At 40.2% G+C, this 13,619-nt stretch overlaps 1 protein-coding gene across 15 annotated transcripts in view; it reads left to right on the top strand.

Moving 5' to 3' along the window:
- The window catches only part of FAR2 (fatty acyl-CoA reductase 2), a 148,268-nt gene that overhangs the window by 52,972 nt on the left and 81,677 nt on the right, over positions 1–13,619 (top strand). For all 15 annotated transcript variants that reach the window (XM_021382035.1, XM_021382033.1, XM_021382027.1 and 12 more), the window contains one exon: positions 2,020–2,254. In XM_021382035.1, coding sequence (XP_021237710.1) covers positions 2,066–2,254 — 189 coding nt within the window. In that variant the 5' untranslated portion in view covers positions 2,020–2,065. The remainder of the gene's footprint in view (positions 1–2,019; positions 2,255–13,619) is intronic.

The following is a 13,619-nucleotide window of genomic DNA, read 5'->3' as shown; positions in this document are numbered from 1 at the left end:
TCAAGAAAGCATATGACATCTATGCTCCTTAGAGCTAGGTGGGATCAATTTTGGCCTTAACACCCAACAAAACAAGTGGTGAGCTTGACACATTACACATGGTTCTGCAGTCTTGCAGAACAAATAATTCTGCTGTATCTTTCAAGAAAAAGAGATTTTCCCATAGATGTATTCCAAGCCAAGATCATTGAAAAAGACTGATGATGCTGCAAAGTGATGGAACGGATAATCTCAGGATACATTGTGGATCAGTTAAAAGTCAACCAGGGGATCAGGCCCATTCAGCATGGGTTTATGAATGGTAGATCCTGTTTGACAAACCTGATTTCATTCTATGACAAGGTGACCCGCTTAGTGGATGAAGACAAGGCTGTCGATGTGGTCTACCTGGACTTCAGTAAGGCCTTTGACATTGTCCCCCACAGCATCCTTGTGGAGAAGCTGGCTGCCCATGGTTTGGATGGGCATACTCTCTGCTGGGTGAAACACTGGCTGGATGGCCGGGCCCAGAGAGTTGTGGTCAATGGAGTTAAATCCAGTTGGCGGCCAGTCACGAGCGGTGTCCCCCAGGGCTCAGTGCTGGGGCCTCTTCTATTCAACATCTTTATCAATGATCTTGATGAGGGGATTGAGTGCACCCTCAGTAAGTCTGCAGACAACACCAAGTTGGGAGGGAGTGTTGATCTGCCAGACGGCAGAAAGGCATTACAGAGGGACCTGGATAGACTGCATCAATGGGCCAAGGTAAACCATATGAGTTTCAACAGGGCCAAGTGTCAGGTCCTGCATTTTGGTCACAGCAACCCCAGCAACCCTACAGGCTTGGGGAGGAGTGGCTGGAAAGCTGCCTGACAGAAAGGGACCTTGGTGTGCTGATGGACAGTCAGCTGAGTATGAGCCAGCAGTGTGCCCAGGTGGCCAAGAAGGCCAATGGTATCCTGGCTTGTATCAGGACTGGTGTGGTGAGCAGGACTAGGGAAGTAATCCTGCCCCTGTACTCAGCATTGGTGAGGCCCCACCTTGAGTACTGCATTCAGTTTTGGGCGCCTCAGTACAGAAAGGACATTGAGGTGCTGGAGCAGGTCCAAAGAAGGGCAACAAGGCTTGTGAAGGGCTTGGAGAATATGCCCTACGAGGAGCGACTAAAGGAACTGGGGCTGTTTAGTCTGGGGAAGAGGAAGCTGAGGGGAGACCTTATTACTCGCTTCAAATACCTGAAAGGTGATAGCTGTGAGAGCGGGGCTGGTCTCTTCTCAGTGGTGACAGGTGACAGGACAAGGGGAAATGGCCTCAAGTTGCGCCAGGGGAGGTTTAGGTTGGATATCAGGAAAAACTTCTTTACAGAAAGGGTTGTTAAGCACTGGAACAGGCTCCCCAGGGAGGTGGTTGATTCACATTCCTGAACGTGTTTAAAAACTGTTTGGATGTGGTGCTTGGGGACATGATTTAGCGGTGGGTTGTTAGAGCAGTATGGCTAGGTTGTGGTTGGACTTGATGATCTTGAAGGTCTTTTGCAACCTGAGCAATTCTATGATTCTATGATGGCTGACAAGAAATGAAACTGCTTGGCACAGTGGAGAAACAGAGGAAAAACAGCATTTGAACTTACATTGTTTTACAGGAGGTCTGTTTCTGCTTTGTCGTGTAGGGATAACTGCATATCTTTGGCTTCTATTTCATAGCATATGAGATAAATGCTCTTCAACATTGCAGTTACACATCTGCTAGGAGTCTTTACCAGAGCAAGCCATGTTCTAAATTGTGAGCTCTGAGTGCAACTATAGTATAATATAAAGGCTGAATTTGAGATCTGTAAACTTCTCAGATTCATCTTTTGTGTGTGTGTATTCTGTTCATGACAACATCTTGAAAAGAAAACTGATTTTAAAATTACCTTTGACTGATCTAAGATGAGCTGCTATAGCTAACAGACTGGGAAAAGTTCTTGTGCTGTAGTTCCTGAATGACTGATCTGTCTAATCTGAAAAGCCTTAAAGCCTTGTTTCTGTATCTTCTCAGGTACCTCCTGCAGGAAGATAAAGGAAGAATAGAATAATAAAGTGCCATGTCTTCAGTCTCAGCTTATTACAATGGAAAGACTGTACTTATCACAGGAGCTACAGGTTTCATGGGCAAAGTGCTGGTGGAAAAGCTTCTGCGCTCCAGCCCTGACGTGAAAGCAGTTTATATACTTGTAAGACCAAAAGCTGGACAATCAATGCAAGAGAGAGTGGCCAACATGTTGAAATGCAAGGTAAGCTTGTATATTTTATTCAAGAATCTAGTCTGGAATTCATTTAAGCTGAGTAAAACAGGTGTGCATTCTACTCAAGAACAAAATACCATCTTCTACTGTAATCTGTGTATATTTTTGTTGTGTCTGAAAAAAAGAACAGGTAAACATTGTGCACAAATGAACCCACATCTGTCTCAGTTTGATAGTTCATGCAGGATTTTACACTGTAGTGATGTAATTCTTTTTCTTCCTTTTTCTGCATTGCTGTCTGTTGAGAATCATGTTTTTCAAAAACATGCTACGTTAGCAAACGTCTGTTTTGGTAAGAGAAGTGGCATTTTGTTTTCATGAACTAACTTTTAGTTCCCCACTATCAAAACTTAACATTCAAACTCTAGAATTCAAACATTAGACTAAGTGTGAACACATCACACCCTATTCCTTGTAATTATTAGTTAAACTTGTTTTATAAAACAAGGCCTAGCAACAACATGTAGTGTGCTGTGCTTTGCTGCAGTTCTGTAGGGCATCTATCATCTTCTGATGTCAGCTACAGTTTCACCTCACTTAGAAAATGGTAAAATACTGTCACATTTGAAAAAAATGTTTTCCAAATTTGCATGCAGCAGAATGCATGGGCAAGGCAGCCCTGTGAGATGAAGAACAGACCTATATGACTTCCACCTATGCATCATATTTCAACTGATCTTTTAGCTTGCCATTCCAGTGAGGAGAACCAGATCTCTTCTGTTAAAAGGATGTCAAAAACTTTTGTTGCATCAAATTTAAAGATTTGTTAAGTAGTCACTGGTAGACCTGGTATATAGGTAGACTCTAGATCTTCTGCAGCTTACACCAGTGGGAAGGTCTTAAACTTGTTCAGACTCTTCAAGCTGTGATAAATGCCAGAGTTCAAGCTCATACTTCCTTGCTGGTGAGACCATGTGAAATGAGAAGATGGGACAGATCTAGCTTTAGAAATCAGTTGGAGTTAATCCAAGGCAGACCAACATGTCTTTAGAGCAGTGGTCAAAAACATTAAGCAGGACTTTAATGGAAAAGTATTCCTACTTCTTCTGGAGTTGGAGATAGATCAGGCTATCGATACTAAGAGACAAGTAAAGCTGAGAGAAGGCTTTTATTTTTTTCTTTTCATTGTTTTGAGGCATCCAAACAATGAGCTAGGAAAACCTTAAATATGCTGAACAAGAGAGTTTGATTTTTGTGTGTGTTTTTTCAGCAGACAGTAGATTATCCTCCTGTTTAAGAGACCTTTAGCATTCATAAATGCTCTTAAAGGAAACTATCATACTGGTTGCTTTTTGCAAGCCTGTCAAATGCATGGTTTCTCATTACTTCTCCTTTTAATGAATATTTTTCAGCTGTCTATACAGCTCTCATCACCGACAACAGGGATAATGTGAGTTTTCATCATTAAAGAACAAAGTCCCAAATTTGACATGCTTGCATGATTTTTTTGCATTTTGGTGGTTTCTGTTGTTTTTGTTTTTGTTTGTTTGTTTTTAACCACTAAGAAAATGAGGAACCAAGCTATTTTTCGGGATTTCTAGAAGCTGGGTTTGCATATTCTTTATAAATATGCCATCTTATTTCTTCAGTTTGTTAGTGTGTCATGATGTTATTAGCTCTAGGTGAAGTTCTCTAGTAGCTCTTGTATTATTGCAGCTGTAAGAGACATACCCTGTTTTTCCTGTTGTATATCAGTATATTTAGACATACCAACAGAAAACAGGACTTAACACCCTCTTCTTGAACCTTTGACAGATTGTTTCATTGATTTTCAAATAAGTGAAAGGAGGAGGCAGGTGTCTAAACTGGGTTTCCACAGACTTCACAGGAAAAAAACTCTAGGGGTGTGAGTGCAACTCATTCAGGTCCTTTAAGAAAGAGGATGTATTTTGATGCTGTTCTTTTAAAAATTAATAAGATAACAACTGGGATTTGTGAGAAAACATCTGTCCTCTATTGAAGAAGGACTAAGAGGACCAAAGTGTTGAGGTTTTACTTTTCTTCTGCATGCCTAGATATTATGTCTTTTGCAGATAAATCTTACTACACAAGGCCTTGCACTAAAACCATTTGATTCTTCAAATGTTTAAGCCCTGAATAGTTTCTAAAAGAAGAGTATCTTTTTACTTTTATTACTACAACTGCATTGCCTGTTATAGATATAAAGGCACACTCCATGGTAGTAAGACTCTGTTATGCATAATTAATGCATGAATGGACCACAGCTAAGCAGAAGGGTATGTGAATGTTGTACTGTAAGCTCAAGGAACAGCAACTTCTGTTAGCAGACTTAGGTTCATTTTATGGAGTGCGTACTTCCATCAGACACGTCTCACATAGCAAAATTTGAAAACCCTTATTCTGAATTGTTCAGCTGTACTATACTGTGGACCAAGGAGCAGTGATAAAGGTAGAGTATTGTGGAATAGCCTCCACAATAGTTTTCCCTTGCCCATGGGAAAGGAAAGAGAACAGTGTTTCTTTGAGAAAATGTGCGGAAATGTATGTATGCACACAAGCATGTCACTTGTCAAAATAAAAGGATAAGAAAACAAATAGGCTCAGGTACTGAAATATGTTACTTAATAGTAATAATTAGTGTAGAGCAATTTTAAAATGAATAGTCAAACCGTCTCAACAGTGTACTTGCCGTTTACAGTTTTTGTTGGCATTCTCCAGTTTGGGGAACATCCAGACTACATATAAAATAAAAATATTGGAAAGCCGTATCCCAAGTATGCATGCAACATTTGCATTTGATGTTCTTGATCATAATTATTGATTTAGAATGCATATATTTGAATATACACAAGCAAAATTAGAATAAAACCCTTTCCCTTTGTTATTTTCCTTATTCAGAAAGGAGGAATCATGCTCAACCAAGCTGGCAGTCTTCTGTGATGTCATCATTGGCTGGGTAGATGAGGGGAGAGCAGTGGATGTTGTGTACCTTGACTTCAGCAAGGCTTTTGACATTGTCTCTGACAACATCCTTGTAATGAATCTTACTATATGTGAGATAGATGATCAAACAGTGAGGTGGATTGAGAACTGGATGACTGGTAGAGCTCAGAGGTTTGTAATCCACAGTGCAGAGTTTAGTTGGAGGCCTGTAACTAGCAGTGTTCCCTAAGGGTTGATACTGGGCCCAGTCTTGTTCAATATCCTCATCAGCAATCTGGAGGAAGGGACAGAGTCCACCTTCTGCAACTTAGCTGACAATACAAAGCTGAGATGAGTGGCTGACATACCAGAGGGCTTCAGCAAGACCTGGACAGAGTTGGGCAGAGAGGAACCTTATGAACTTCAGCAAGAGCAAGTGTAGTGTCCTGCACCTGGGGAGGAGTAACCACATGCCCCAGTACAAGTTATGGGCTGCCTGCTGGAAAAGAACTCAATGGAGAAAGACCTAGGTGTACTCATGGGCAGCAGGTTGGCCATATACCAGCAATGTGCCCTTGTGAACAAGAAAACCAATTGTATCCAGGGGTGCATTAAAAAGAGCATGGCCAACAAATTGATGATCCTCCTCTACTCTGTCCTTGTGAGGCCACATCTGAAATATTGAGTCAAACTCTGGGCTCCTCAGTTCAAAAAAGACAAAGATCTTCTAGAGAGAGTCTAGCGAAAGGCCACAAAAATGAGGGCCTGGAGCATCTCCTGTACGAGGAAAGTCCAAGAGACCTGAGACTGTGCAGCCTGGAGAAGACTGAGAGGAGATCTCATCGCTGTTTATAAATATCTACAGTGTGGGAGTCAAGTGGATGGGGCCAGACACTTTTCAGTGGTGTGCAACAGCAGAACAAGGGGTAATGGGCACCAACAGGAACACAGGGAGTTCCATACAAACACAAAGAAGATCTTTAATTTCAGTGTGTAAGAGCACTGGAACAAGCTGCCCAGAGAGGTTGTAGAGTCTCCTTCTCTGGAGATATTCAAGACCCATCTGGATGCTTTCCTGTGCTACCTACTGTAGGGAACATGCAGGGGAGGTGGACTAGGTGATCTCCAGAGGTCCCTTCTAACCCCTGTAATTCTGTGATTCTGAGTTGTGTGTGTTTATATAATTTCTAATCCCTACTGCATAATTATTCTTTTCCCCTACAAATTGTGTTAGAGTTAATACAATACAGTACTTGTTTGTGCTGTTAGGAGAAAATGTTAAATTCTGTTTTTATATATAATCTTCCCTACTGACCAATCACACATTCAGTTTGAAAATAACTCTTTCTTCTTTTACATTATGCCTCAATCCAATATTCTCTGGAATTACTAATTTTCATATCCAGAATGGAAATTTCCCATGAGCCAGATGGCTTGAGAAAAATGGGTTTCCAGCTTCAAAATATTTTAGACAAACAGATAAAAATAGAAATTTGGATGAAACAAGATGAAAGTAGAGAAGCAGATTGACAGGAATTAGTTGTACTGCATAATGCTAAGGTTTTTCGGGTAAGGCCCTCTGGATACTCTTTATTTGTAGTAGTGCATAACAGTATTTTGAAAGCCTATCATTTTTTCATCTCCATATATGTGTTAGCATAATCTCTGAATTTTTTGTTGTTTCCATCATTGTATCTATAGGGGTTTAAACTTCGAGGCATCACATTTGGGAACTGCCTTATTTGCACTGAGTACATTTTAATATGCTGGAAGATAACTCCTGTTATATAAAAAAAAATAAGTAACAAAAGGGTGATACAGTATGAAGGAACAAAATATCTTAGTGTGTTCTTCTAAAATGTTTACTGCCTGGAATTTTTAAAGTTCTAAATCCAATGTGAATAGTAAAATTATAAAAAGTATAATTTGGTTAAAAATCAGAATTCTTTCATAGTATTTTGGAGTAACTGAAAAGATTGTACTGAAATGCAGTACAATACTGGTTTTCTTCAGATCTTTAAGTCTCAGTGTGAAATGAGGTTGTGTGCATTCATACGAAATGTATAATGAACAGATTGTTAATTATCTTGGCATCAGTTCCAAAATGAACACGTGCCTTGAGGAGTGCATCAAGAATAGTGAGTGACCTTGTCAGTTTATGGACAGCAGCGGGTCCATAAGGGAATCAAACTATTACTCTGTGCTTAATGAAATGCCATGTCTGTATGACACAGAGCACAGCTTGTACACGCACAAAAAAACCCCAACATTTTGTTATTGGCTTCACCATGGATGTGTCCACAGATAAGGATCACAAGGCAAAGCTTGACAGCTGTTTTATTCATTAATCTATGGGTGTATATTTATCAGAGGTGGGGCAATGTTCTAATGTTCTTCGTTGTTCCTGATCCCTCTTCATGTTCAAATAAGCAGGAATGCTTGGAGGGGGTATCTCACATTTCCTGGAGAGCAATTACTGGGCTAAAGCTGACTCACTAGTAGCTTTCACACTGTCCCAGGGAGAGCTGAACTTGTTCCATGCTGTGCATGCAGTGAACAAGTGCTGCTTGCCGCTGCCAGTCTGTCTTTCAGGTCTACTTATCCAGAACTCCTAACTGGAAAGATCAGTCAAAATGGAAAAGACTCTCGCTAATGTCTTATAGTTCAAAGAGAAGATGGGGAAGCTGTGAGGCTGATTAAAAGAGTGAGCCGGATGCATCTAGAAATACTGTAAAATGTTGCTGCTTTTTAATACTGTCTAACTACATTTTATAAAACTCATGCCATATTTCTGTTCCCCCACCTCCCTCAAGTATCCCTTTCTCCACTCCCTGGCTCATGCGTCTTGATCATCACTGTAAGTGTTTGAGGTTCTCCACGTCAGACCAGTGCAGGGGCGCTCCTCCAGTGGGAGCAGCTAAATCTGCTATGGCCACTGTAATGGTGCATGCACCAGTACCTGGAAGAGAATAATAAGGTTTTTTGTTGATGGAACAGGATCCTACTCACTCAATAAGAGGTGTGGAAACTTACGGTGCAACAGAAGTGAAGATCATAGAATCACAGAATCATAGAATTAGCTAGGCTGGAAAAGACCTACAAGATCATCCAGTCCAACCATCCACCTACCACCAATAACCCCACTAAACGATGTCTCTCAACACAACATCTAAACGTTTCTTGAACACCTCCAGGGACGGTGACTCCACCACCTCCCTGGGCATCCCATTCCAGCGCCTGACAACTCTTTCAGAAAAGTAGAATTTCCTAATGTCCAGCCTAAATCTCCCCTGGCGCAACTTGAGGCCATTCCCCCTCTTCCTGTCACTAGTTACAAGAGAGAAGAGGCCGACCCTCAGCTCACTACAACCTCCCTTCAGGTAGTTGTAGAGAGCGATAAGGTCTCCCCTGATCCTCCTCTTCTCCAAACTGAACAATCCCAGCTCCCTCAGCTGCTCCTCATAAGGCCTGTGCTCCAGACCCCTCACCAGCTTCGTCGCCCTCCTCTGTACACGCTCCAGGGCCTCAATGTCTTTTTTGCAGTGAGGGGCCCGAAACTGGACACAGTACTTGAGGTGGGGCCTCACCAGGGCTGAGTACAGAGGGAGAATGACTTCCCTACTTCTACTGGCAACACTATTTCTGATGTTTTCTATTAGTTAATTTTGTCTCATTTTGGTCAGTAGAGTACCAGGCATAGTTCTGGTATTTGTGTACCAGAGGGGAATAAGTCTGTCACTTTAACAAAAATTTCTTTCTTACTTGTCTCATGGGTAGTGGTAGAGAAGAGCTAAACATGCAGTAGAGAGGAGCTAAATCTTAAGGGTGCTAACATGCTTGACATAAATACAGGCAAGGATCTTGAACCATTCTGTGCCTCTTTACTAAGACAAAGCCACCTGCTGCCTTGTTCCATTTCATTTATTTCTCTTTTACATTTTGTTTTTGTGATTGAAGGATGATAAGGTTCTTCCTTGTATTTAATCGGCTAATAGCCTCCTTTGTGCAGCACAAGAAAAGGCCAACAAGACAGCTGGTGCTGACAGCAAGATAACCTTTTACACTGAACAAAAAAACAACACCACGGCAGCTCACAAGCTAGTCACACTTGTATAATATTGTAATAATATTACTTGTATAACTTCAGTGTCACTTCCTGTTGGATATTTTCAGCCTTGTGTTGCTGCTTCTTGGCTCTGGGCTCTGCGTGAACATGGGCATCTAGAACAAGCCAGGTGCAATAACATTGCCTTTTCTGGGATTTAAACTGCAGTCTTGTGCCTTACCTGGTGCATATCCAACACATACCATGACTCAGGGTGTGGAATGTTACCCAGCAGCTTTCAGCTAAGCTGGGAGATTTGGCAGCCCTATCTGCCTGCTATTTCATCTGGTCTGTGTTGCAAAGTCATGCCTACCAGAAGGGTAACTGAGAAGCAGCAAAGCAAAAAAAGACTCATCTTATTGTCACTTAGCATCCACAGAATTTGGCTTCCTACAGCTCCTCTCTTATCTTGCCCTTGTATGGCTGTCAACACAGACTGTATTCTGTAGAATTGCTGGAAAAACAGCTAGGTGGAATTTTTTTTTTATTACTATTATTTTCGTTGCATACTCAGGCGTCATAGGAGAAACAGTGAAAAGAGAAAAAGAAAGACAGATGATGCTTGAAACTGTGTCCTCCATTGCATCAGTAATGTAAATTCAAGCTTTGATCATCTGAGGAAGAAAGAATGTATGTGTGACTGAGGCAATTCCTAGAGGTTTGTTTAATTCTTCCATAATCACTGTACAGTTTTCTACTTCTTTTTATACATGGATGCTGCTGAATAGTTAGTTTATGATTTCTCCACACACTGTGTAAATTGATCAGAGATGTATTCAAAGTTAAAGATTTAAAACCACACCTGCATGTAACTAATAACAGTATTATAAATAAAGATAACTATAATTTTATGTATATAATGAGTTTATTTGATAGAAATTTCCATCGTGCATTAGTGAGTACAACTCTTCTCAATGCCCTTTTACAAAATAATTCCCTTTGGGATACTTTAATTTAAAAGTCTTGAATACCTCAGCTCAACAATCACTTTGAAAACGCTGGTCAACTTATATATTTGAAAACATGTTTTTGTGTCCATACTCATTTTTCAGGACCATAGACTATATTGGTAAGTTTCTATGTATGTACAAAAGCAAACATGGAAAAAAAATCTGATGAATTATCCATGCACTATTCTCAGAACATGAGCTCTTATTTTTTTAATGAAGCTGGAGAGAAAATAACAGGACTGTGATGCAAATTCGATATTCAGGGACAGAGAAAGGAGGTAGTTAAATAATGAGTTGATGTTACTGCTAAAAAAAAGACTTGACATTTTGGTTATGAGAAATTACAGTGAACATCACGGGTCCCAAGAGTTCAAAAAGAGAAGGGAGAGAGAGGAAGAGACAGGGAGAGAGAGAGAGAAAGATGAGTCATGAACAAAAGAGTAATGGGGTAGTTTATGACATAATGATGACAGCAGTGGAAATCTTAGAGGAAAAGCATTATAGATGCAGAAGATAAAAGGACTGAGGAAAGGCTAGAATAGTATGAAAACTTAAGAAGAGGTGCTGAAGAAACAATAAAATGGGAAAAAAGATTGGAGCAGCTCTGCAAAGGCTATCAGAAGATAATGGTTGGGACAAAAATTGTGAAAAGCATCAGAAAAGAAGTGTGAGGAGTGGGCAAATTAGCACTGATGAAAAGGCAGAGTATCTGAAAGAGTGTGATTGAGGATCTAGAGGAGGAAAGAAGTAATAGAGGAAGAGAAAAGGATGTTGGATAGGGATGAGGAAGTAGAGGAACCATCATTCTTTTCTGATATCTATTTTTTATATAGATAGATATTTTTGCCTAATGTTGACATTAAAAACCTCTATGTATGCAAACACAGGTCTTTCTCCTAAAAACCTTTGATTGAAAAGCCTGGTCGTAAGCAGAAAGGAGAACAGTTTAGAGTGATGGGATAGTTTAGAGTTTGGAATAATCAGAGAGCTGTTAGGAGTGAATCAGTACGATAACTTCTGTATAATAGAAAGGATTGTCTGCTTTAAAACTGAAATGCTTGTACTTGTCAGATCACCCCACTGAATCCATAATTTCTCACATCTCAGGAAGTTCAGATAAAGTTTTCATGCTTATCCCAATTTTTGCCAAATACATTAATCTTCATTGAGGTTTTAGGAGTATGGGAAAGGAGTTTTCAAGAAACTCCAAGAACTTATTTTATGGAGTTTTGTCATGGTTTTGTGATTTTTTGTTGTTGATATTCCACATCATAACATATGTAAAGCACTGGCAGTGAAAGAGTTAATGTTCTGGTTCTGTGGACTGCCATTTCTGGGTGCTTGGTTCTCGGAGGGGGAAGGGAGGAGGTGCATTCCCCAGAGGACTTTGCCCCGGAGGGGGAGGTGGGCCTGCAGCTGCTTCGCAGGTCTGGAGACACTCTCTGTGTTCACTGCGGAGAAGCACGTGGTCCCCCTGCAATCTGCGGAGTAAGGCCTCGGTTTTGGACTCTCTCTCTCTCGTTTTGTTTGATTTGTTGGCCTCAATTCCAATCGTATTCTGTTGTATTGTGTTATTTTGCATTCCGATATCATATTTAGTAAATTAATGCTCCTCCTCAGATTGCTGCGGCTGTTTTGTTTTAGACCTGTCTACTATTCCCTTTTCCTTCCTCCTTTTACCCCTTTTTTCCCGGGGCATGGGTCCATGGGTCCCCTGCCTCATTAGTCACGGACTGGTCCGAACCGGCCTGTAAACTGCCGACACCTTTTTTTTTTTTTTTTTTTGTGGTCATTTATTGAAAAGGCAAAGAAAGTTGTTGATGTTGTTAAACTAAACAGAGGTTTTTTTTGTTTTTTTTTTTTTTTACCATTCAGTCTTAATTGGGTTGCTGAACAAAAGAGATTGTATATGAGAACTACTCGTTCTACTCTCTCTTCTCTGGAGTTCTTAAGTTATATAGAACTAATATTTTATTTTGCAGAACAAGCTCTAAACTCTTCCATTCCTTTTGCTCTCCACCTGTGACAACATGTAGACATCCCTATGAACTGAGTAATGCTCTGTTCCTCCCAGTCACTAATATTAAGAATCTGAAAGAGTTATATTATTCAGTTTGAAGGGCAAATAAAGTCTCTTTCATGACTTCTAATTAAGATCAGTCTCTGATACAATCACAATACAGAAGCCATTCCCAGAAAATTTCATCTGCTATTTTAATCAGTAGGGAATCTGAAAAAGGATGCTACAGAGATGGTATTATTTCAGAAGTAACAAGTGTTCAGTTTCAGCTAGTTTTTTATGAACTTAGGAAGGAAATTTGTTTTCACACTCCTCCCTGATTCTGTGCAGAAGTGCATAGAGAATCACTGAAGTTATCTCTGAAGATTGTCTGATCCAGCCCACTGCTCAGAGCAGGTCAGCTATAACCTCTTGTTCAGGACCATGCCTATTATGATTTTGAGTCTCTCCAGGGCTGGAGTGCCCACCACCTCTCTGAGCAAGTTGTGCCAGTATTCTGTCACCTATACAGAGAAAAAGTATTTCCTGATGTTCAGGCAGAATTTTATGTTTTTTTGTATTCTATGCTCTCACTGGCTACCCCCTGGAAAGAGTCTGGTACCACCTTCTTCAATCTCTGCATCAGGTATTAATGCACACTGGTATGATCCCCATGAACCTTTTCTTTGCCAGGCCAAAGAGTCACAGCTCTCTGAGCCTTTCTTAATCATTAAATCTCATCGAAGAGTTAGCAAACTAATATTTCAATTGAGTTACAATTTCAGAGAAACTTCTGAATATTGCTTGAATTTGTATTTATGCCTACATGCTTTCTTGTCTGCAGCCAAGATCTAGCTCCTGAAATTAGTGGGACTTCCCTTCATGTTTTTATTCAAGTTTGGTTGAATGTCTTATGAGGAGTGGATTTCACAGGCAAGCTTGGAGAGAAGGGCCTACATAAGTAAATTACAATTGTCTTTACAATTGTTGATCTCATGTCAGTATGTCATGACACTGGGTTTTCTTTTTCTTCTGGATATTTAATTTCTTTCAGAAAAAAAGAGGTTGTAAGTCATTTTACTGTCGCAATTTTGACTTCAGTTGAGATTGATTTGAACATAGTAAGAAGCGCTTGTTACAGGATTGCAAATGAATTTAATCATTCTTCTTTATTTGGGAAACCAGCACTGCCTTACTCTAGCCTAAAAGCCTTTGAGCATTACCAGCATAGGCAGTATGCTGGTTCAGAAGGAACAAAAAGCAAGATGCAACACTTTTATTCATACTATCATCCACTTCTTTTATCCATACAGTTTTGTCTGAACTCATCCCATTACATTTGTAAGTATTTATAAATCTGTTCTTTCTTTGCACATATATCAGAGCCTGGGATGAGAGATCCCGCAGAACTGATTT

Source organism: Numida meleagris, unplaced genomic scaffold (genome assembly GCF_002078875.1).
Source record: "Numida meleagris isolate 19003 breed g44 Domestic line unplaced genomic scaffold, NumMel1.0 unplaced_Scaffold165, whole genome shotgun sequence".
Lineage (NCBI taxonomy): Eukaryota > Metazoa > Chordata > Aves > Galliformes > Numididae > Numida > Numida meleagris.
Note: the sequence above shows the minus strand (reverse complement) of the source record. Positions and strands in the feature narration are given on the sequence as shown.